General features: G+C 53.9%; 2 protein-coding genes across 4 annotated transcripts; one reads left to right on the top strand and one right to left on the bottom strand.

Annotated features, from left to right (window-relative positions):
• Positions 1-2322: 2322 nt before the first annotated feature.
• Positions 2323-3351, top strand: MSMP (microseminoprotein, prostate associated). The gene is made up of 3 exons (XM_028115288.2): positions 2323-2452; positions 2689-2797; positions 3171-3351. Exons 1-3 carry the CDS (start codon positions 2323-2325, stop codon positions 3349-3351), a joined length of 420 nt encoding a protein of 139 aa, XP_027971089.1.
• RGP1 (RGP1 partner of RAB6A GEF complex) lies at positions 2845-7565 on the bottom strand. Of its 3 annotated transcripts, none has more exons than XM_028115284.2 (9): positions 7208-7565; positions 6750-6884; positions 6229-6365; positions 5625-5708; positions 5371-5520; positions 4986-5132; positions 4662-4789; positions 4267-4456; positions 2845-3801 (listed from the first exon to the last, which is right to left on the bottom strand). In XM_028115284.2, the coding sequence occupies exons 2-9, from the start codon at positions 6863-6865 to the stop codon at positions 3578-3580; spliced, it is 1176 nt and encodes a 391-aa protein (XP_027971085.1). In that variant the 5' UTR covers positions 6866-6884; positions 7208-7565; the 3' UTR covers positions 2845-3577. The 3 variants fall into 3 exon arrangements, with proteins under 3 accessions (XP_027971085.1, XP_027971086.1, XP_027971084.1); XM_028115285.2 differs by having other exon boundaries at positions 7230-7565; XM_028115283.2 differs by having other exon boundaries at positions 7274-7564.
• Between the last annotated feature and the right edge of the window lie 62 nt (positions 7566-7627).

Raw genomic sequence — 7627 nt, 5'->3', positions numbered from 1 at the left:
ACTTCTGAGAGAGGGATCCTAGCTCAGCCCCCGCCTTTCTTTCCAGAAGCCCCCTACTCCTGCCCATATGCCTACCTTATCTTCATTATAGGCGGCTCTCACTTCGGTCCCCATTATCTCACACAAACCAATTCCCACCGGGCCCCCTTTGCCTTCCAGCATCACCTTCAAGCTTCCCAGCCGTGTCTGCCCCCTACTGGGTTGGCTCCAGGTTGCAGGAGCAAAAGACTGGTCCAGACTTTCAGGGTGTCAGCAGGACCCCCTTCCCCAGAAAGGTAGCAGCAGAGCTACTGACCACTGACAAGACTTCTGGGCCTTGTGCTAGAAAGGCCTTCTCATCCACCTCCTCCAGCCATGCCTCCCACACACAAGCCTATTAACAGGGCACCCTGCTTCAACCATGAGTTTCCTTTTTTCTCTCGGTACTCCTGAAACAGAAAGGGTATCAGACCTAACTAGGGTGAGCATGTACAGCTGGCATCTCCATCCACTTAAGCTCTCTACTGGGAAGAGGAACAGACAGGGAGTCTGAGGTGAATGGATGAGGTTGTTTCTGAATGGTCAAGAGGTGAGGCAGGGTAGCCCTCTAAAAAGCTCAGCCAGAAGTAGTTGTAGCTGATCCACTGGGTGACAGGGAAGGAGAGTCTTGAAGTAAAAGGGATGGGAGACTTAGAAGGAACAAGAGAACGTCAGAGTGATCGGTCCTCTGCGTAGGAGGGGGAACAGCTGGGATGGGGTCTTTGGAGTGTGGCAAACCGAAGGAAAGGGGCCGTTAGTAGCAAAGAGACGGCCAGCATTTTAGAGTGGTCAGAAAAAAAGAACTTGAGAGTTCCCATGAGTGGGGACGGGACGCAATGGATCAGAATCCTAATGTGAAAAGCAGGAGTCCCAAAGTTAGCTGGAAGGATGAGAAAATGACACCTCTTCCCAGGGCAAAAGGAAGGGTACTGACCTAGGAAAAGTGGGTTTATCAGCAACACTGTCTCTCAAACTGGAGGTGGTAAGGACAACACGAAACACAAATGTGAAATGGGCGGAAGTCTGTGGTAGGAGAGAGCAGCCCCCAACAAAAGCCCTCAGCAATGCAGAGCTGCTCGATGTGATTCAAACAATGAAACGTACCTATTTTGTCTCTGAACTCTAGCACCAATCACAGCAGCTGATATTTTCTGAGGGCCATGTGCCAGGGACACTACTAACAGCATTACATGCATTACCTCATTGAAAGCCTCTTAACAACCCTGAGTTAGTATTACTATCCCAATGTAAAGATAAGGAAACAGATTTGAGAGGTTAAGTGGCTTGCCCAAAGTCACACAGTCTTAGGTAGAATCAGGATCTGAATTCAACTAGTCTGACTCTATAACCTATGCTCTTAATCACCCATCTTGGGGGTCTCTAGAACCTGCAGGAAACCCAAAAGAGGATGTCAGAGGATTCCTCAATTCTCATTCCATAATGTACAAGAGGAAAGAGGGGTACCTCTGTGAAACTGGAGTGACTCATACCATCAGGGCATTTTAAAGATGTTCCTCTTTGAAAGAACCATACCCAGATATGGGAAGACCTTTTATCTGCCGTATGTTTGGAGGTACTGAACAATGCATCCTCAGTATGCCTGTGGAAAAGAGACACCTACCTCCCCATCTCTGAGGGGCAGCCATGTCTCTAGGATACTTCCGGGAGACTCTGCCCTAGGATCTGAGAAACATTCCGCACTCCAGGTGCCTGTTCGCTCTCCTGGAGCCTCTGGCTGTCGCACCCTACTGCAGCTCCTTGGTTTGGCTGGGGCACAGGATTAGCCATCCCCAGGAAATGCCTCCCTCCGGTCCAGGCAAGGATCCCAGCACACACACCCCTGGAGTGTGTGTGCTGGGGGTGGGGTGGGGGGGGTGGAATGCTTCCTTCTCTCCAGGTCAGGGAAGAGATGTAGGGACCACCTGGGGGCCCTCACCCCTCCCACCTCCTTGCTGGGGAAGTGCCCAGTCCAGTGCCCCTTCCATGGCCACCTCCCTCCCCCAGCTGTGCCGGGGCATGAATCAGCTCTCACAGCTTGTTAAAGCTAGACCTCTTGTTTTCATGCCCTCACCTCAGGAAACAGAGTTACAGCTTTTCCAGCTCTACTCAGCAGGGGGCCAGGGTCCTCACTTTATAAACATCCCCAAGCCTGCAAGAGCAGAGGGCACGGAGATGGTGTGAGACAGGAGCCCAGGGGAGAAAGAGAGAAATTAAGACCCAAGGAGAAAAACAAAGAAAAGCCAGAGACAAGCCAGAGTAGCCTGAACAGAGACCAAGAAGGGATCGCGAGGGCTGTGCACAGGAATGACCCTAAGGATGTGCTGGACTGGACAGGCGAAGGGGGTCCTGGGAAGCTGGGGGATCATCTGCTTGGTGACCTCTCTGCTCCTCCAGCAGCCAGGAGTCCACAGCAAGTGCTACTTCCAAGCTCAAGGTAAAGCTGGGGGAGGCGTTAGGAAAGGACAGGGACAGAGGGAGCTGGGGTTTAGAGATGATCTGGGGGGCTTAGAGATGATCCTCTATCGGGATACCCAGACTCCCCCCAGCTCGGAAACAGGAGAGACTAAAAACGGGGGTGATATGCACTTACTTTCTCCCACTCCAGACCACAAGCGATCCTGTCTGCCACCACCACTCCCAAACACACTAACATTTCCTGTTCTTCCCTAGCCCCCTGCCACTATGAAGGGAAGTATTTTACCCTGGGTGAGTCTTGGCTCCGCAAGGACTGTTTCCATTGTACCTGTCTGCATCCCGTCGGTGTGGGCTGCTGTGACACGTGAGTGACCAAAGATGGCCAGAAAGAATGGCTCTGACATGAGTGACTGAGGGCTGGCCAGGGCGTAACCATATTGCTGTGATGTGACAACGAACAGAACAGTGGTAGGAGGCTGGCCGAACCCGAAGGTACCAACAAGAGTTTGAGAGATAAGGCTGCAGGCTACAAAGTGAGGGGATGTAGGGGTGGGTCTGGACGGAGAATATTTCTGCTATGAAATGAAAAAATCCGTATCTGGTAGGCGAGAGCTTAGTTAGGGGGACCAAGAGGGCACTAAAGATAGGGGAGGAATGCTGGCAGAGAGCAAGTGTGGGGCAGGGATAAAGGTGGCCCTTCGCTGTGCTGACTCCTTTCCCATCCTTTGGTTCCCCAGGTCCCAGCATCCCATCGACTTTCCTGCGGGCTGTGAGGTACGTCAGGAGGCAGGAACCTGCCAGTTCTCCCTGGTGCAAAAATCTGACCCTCGGCTGCCCTGCAAAGGCGGAGGGCCCGACCCAGAATGGGGCTCAGCTAATACCCCTGCTCCTGGGGCTCCTGCTCCCCACTCCAGCTAAACTCAACTGATCACCCTTCTGCTGACTGCCCACTGCTGCTGCCACTTCCAGGGAAACCACTAGCAGCTGCCAATTTATTCTGAATAAATAAATTAATGCTACAGCTGAAAGCCTGCCTCTCACTGTCCGTGCCATTGGACCCCGCGTGGGGAAAATGGGCCCTACTAGAGTCCAGATGCTGAGTTCTTAGTATCCTGAAGAAAGACAGTGTCACGGTGAGCCAGTTTCAGATGGTTATGGTGCTGGTGCTGGGGCCTGGGGCTGCGTATGAGGCCAGGGTAGGGCTTGTGGGCAGCACCTTGATGGGGAGGTCCCAGCTGAAGGTGTCTACAGGCACTTGCTCAGGCCCAGTCCAGGTGACAGGCTCGGGCTGTTCCAAGGGAGGTAGGAGCACCAAACCTGGTTCTCGCGATGTTACAAATTCAAAATGCAATCGCCACTTCAGGGACACTGTGGAAAAGAAAAAGATAAAAGGCAGAGGCATTAGAAGCCAGAAGTAAAAACCAATGCAGGATGTGGTTAGTGAATGAGGAAAAAAAGCGGTATTCAGGAAGAGAGGGAGAAGTCACAGGGCTAGAAATCTGTTAACTAGAAATGTGACAATCAGGACAGCAAGGTCAAGCATCTAATAACCATAGCATAGACTTGGTAGCTTGAAGTAAACATGCCGGGGAATCAAGAGATCGAGGCATCATAGGGTCTCAGTGGGTAGGAGAAGGAAGGATACCTGCAAAGCTCTTAAGAGTTTAAGTGTTGGTGCATCTAGGACACAGGTTGAAGGTCTGAGAAAGTGTTAAGGGTCAGAGGCTGGGTGTGGGTCTGGCCAGGAGTTTGTTAGGAATCAGGACCCATTACACTCTATGGAAATACGGCATTTTACTCTCTTCCCCCCTCCGGTAAGGGTCAGGATCTCACCAACGGCTGTGCAGAAGCCTGGGGTGGAGCTGAGAGGGATGGGGAGAGAGAAGCTGGTTCTGGTTGTATGCAGGCAGGACTCCTGGTGCCGGGCATGAGTCACATGAGACACAGAGGGGACACCCCCCGTCCTGCGGCGCCTCTGGAACTCGGGCTGTACACGTTCCTCAGTCTGTAAGCTTACTGAAAACTGGGAGCAAGAAGAGAAGTGGGTGGTAGCAGGCACTGAGAAGTGCAAACTTTAGATGAGAGGCTTGAGTCCAACCCCAAGCTGTTTTACCAAAAGAACCCTGGGTGACCACACTATTCACTTCTATATACCACCCCTCTATGCAGGCCCTTCTTCCTCCCTAGCCCTCCAGGCCCAGCATCCCAAAAGCCCCTTTCCTTCTCACCTGCAAACAAGCTACAGTTCCTTCCCCTAAGTTTAAGGTCCCCACCACATCCTCGCCGAGTCTGTATACAGATTTGAAGATGCCAAATGTCCCAACTTTTCCTCGGCCATCACTGATATTGTATAGATCTGGGGAGAATGGGACACTATAAGCCTGGCGTCCACACTGGGGAGTACCTTGGGCTGGGAACCAGAGGCCAAGGTGGGGCTTTTCTTTATAACGTGGGATATATCAGTGAATCCTCAGAAGTACGTGGCAATTAGGAACATCTGTAATACTATGGGGGGGGTTGGAGGAGGGTGGCAATTGTGAAAGGATTCTCACGGAGGCTGCGGCAGGATGTGGCAGCCATGAGACGCTCCCCAGCCAGCTCAGCTAGCCATGAATCCTTCTTCCCACCTTCATCCTCCTCCAAGAATGGACTAGATGGGGCTACAGCCTCATCCTGGGGAAACCGGACATCTTGAAGGCCTACAGAGAGAATAAGTGGAAAGAAGTGCTAGGAGGGAATAGACAGTAGAGGTTAGGGTTTTAGACGCCAACCTGTGAAGGCTGAAAGTAATGGGAGCCGTGCCCCAGGTACCCATCTTAACCTATTGTCCAGAACCCTCCCCCCCCAACCCCCTCACACCTTTACTAAGACCAGGAAGCCTCCCTCCAGCCCCCCTCACAAGCCCTCTACAGATCATTTCCAGAAATCCTTACTTACCTGTCAGCACAAGAACCCTCAGAGGAACCCTGAGTAAAGTGATGGGTGAGTTGACACGCTGGCAGCCAATGGTCAGTTTGTAGACATACTTGACTGACTGACCCCGAAAGGACGGTGGTCCCTCTATGGGCAGCACTTCACTGTAGGAGTCTGGTTGGGAAGTAGTAGTCAGGGCAGCCAGAGGCAGCCAGAGAAGTCCTCCCTCCAGGAGCCTTAGAAGGCAATCCAGGGGTGGGGAGGAAGCAATCACTCACATGATTTGGACTCTCCAGGATCTAGCCTCAGATCACAGAAAAGGATTTTTGGTGGAGTGGAAAGGATACACTGACCTCTCTCACCTAAAAGAGATTAAAAAGACTGCAATTTATTTTTATTTTCTTTTAAAGATTTTATTTATTCATGTGAGACACAGAAATACAAAGAGAGACAGCATGAGCAGAGGGGAGAGGCAGAGAGAGAGGGAGAAGCAGGCTCTCCGCTGAGCCAGAAGCCCAATGTGGGCCTTGATCCCAGGACCCTGGGATCGGACCCAAGCCGAAGGCAGAGAAGCTTAACCATCTGAGCCACCCAGGCTGCAGCCACCCAAAAGACTGCAATTTAATGACCCCGCTGTCCAGTACCGGATGAAGCTAGCACAGCAAGTAGGGGTCGTAAGCACTGCCAACAAAAGGCAGCCCAAACTAAGCCACCCCCCTTTTGTTTTAAGATACAACCAGTCTTAAACCCCCAAAGTAACAATTACATTCCCCCTCATCTCCGATATGACAAAGACAGGAAGGACCCACTAGAACAATTTTACAAATTTACTCTCAGATGACAATGATTCCCCCCTTCTAAAGGCAAATGCCCTTCTCTAACCTCGGTGCGGTAGAAAGACAGTCTGGCTCTCCGGCTGGACGTCTGGCTGACTGGAGTCAGGGGGAGGTAGTGCTACTCGACTCTCACTTGCATGGAACTGGCAGTGGATTTGGGCACTGGCCCAGGCCAGAGCCTCACTACGGGAGGAGGAAAAGAAGGCATCAGAGGGGAGTTGCTGACCTCATAAATGCTCTCCCAAGCTCCCTAACCCCCCCTGAGGAGACCAACACGGTGAGGTGGCTGTCCTAGGAATCCGGGAATCTAGAACCCCAAAGAGAATCCATTAAACAAAGAGAAGTATACTGTGGGTAAAAGTGGGAATGGGGGAGTAGGGAGGAAGGGAGTGTAGAGGGTTGTGTCAACCACATCTTCTGTTAAACAGCCCTTTCTTTCCTACAATGAGAACACAATGAGCAAGAAGGTGGTGGTGCAGCTACAGGACAACCTGAGCTCTGGCTTAGCACTACAGATACCAGGCTACCTCCCAAAAGAACCACCTTCTTCAGTATCTCCATTCCCACCTGGATGCAGAAGTGGCCGTGGGGGGCAGGGGGTTGGTGACCGTCACTACACACTCCAGCGCCTCCCCCGCCAGAAACACAGGACCTCGGCTCAGCTCTGCTACCACTTCAATCATGGCAGCTCCGGAATCAGATCTAGAAGGAAACAGGGGGGGTCAGAAGTCAGTACCATGGCAGGCAGGGGCGTCTGCGGCGAGCCTCGGGGCGAGGACAGGGAGATGGGCGGTCACCACCACGGTGTCTGAGGGAAGCTCCTGGATTTGGGGTGCGGGAAGTGGATGGGAAGTACGGGTGGCAGCTGACTCAGTGGGGGGAGGTCGTCGCTCGGGCTCCCAGTCCCCCGCCCCTCTTAGCGCTGAGTTAGTCCCCTTAGCCCACCCCCCGGAACCTCCAAACCGGCCTCCGCCCCCCGCCCGCCAGATTCCAGGTCCCAGCCCAAGGCCACGGCCGCCCGTCACCTTGTGCCCCAACCCCGGGCACCTCGCACGGTCGAAAACGGGGTCGCGGCACACCGAGGCCCTCACCTGCCCTCCCCGGCAGGACCAGGCCCAGTGCGTGGCGATGTCCGCGGCAGAGGCGGGACTTCCCTTCAGTCCCCTTCCCGACCGAGCGCCTTCCGGCCGGAAACGCCCGCCTGACCTGACCGGAAGGGGCTCTGGTCGTCCCGCCGCCTGGGGTCAACTTCCCACGGGCTGGCACCTGGGCGCAGGCGCTGTCCCAGACACCAACCGGCGGGACCCGGCGCCCTACCCAGGGAGGGGCCTGGCGCCACGGCCCTTGGACCGGGCTGAGGCTGCCGCGAGATCCCAGGACGGTCCCGGGGGCGGTTCCTTGCGGGCTGGCCCCCGGGGCTCCTCCTCTTTCCGCGGACTCGGTAG

Source organism: Eumetopias jubatus, unplaced genomic scaffold (assembly GCF_037043125.1).
Source record: "Eumetopias jubatus isolate StellerSeaLion01/CBP00866 unplaced genomic scaffold, mEumJub1_p1.0 scaffold_15, whole genome shotgun sequence".
NCBI classification, from domain to species: Eukaryota; Metazoa; Chordata; class Mammalia; order Carnivora; family Otariidae; genus Eumetopias; species Eumetopias jubatus.
This window is presented reverse-complemented; position numbering and strand designations above follow the sequence as displayed.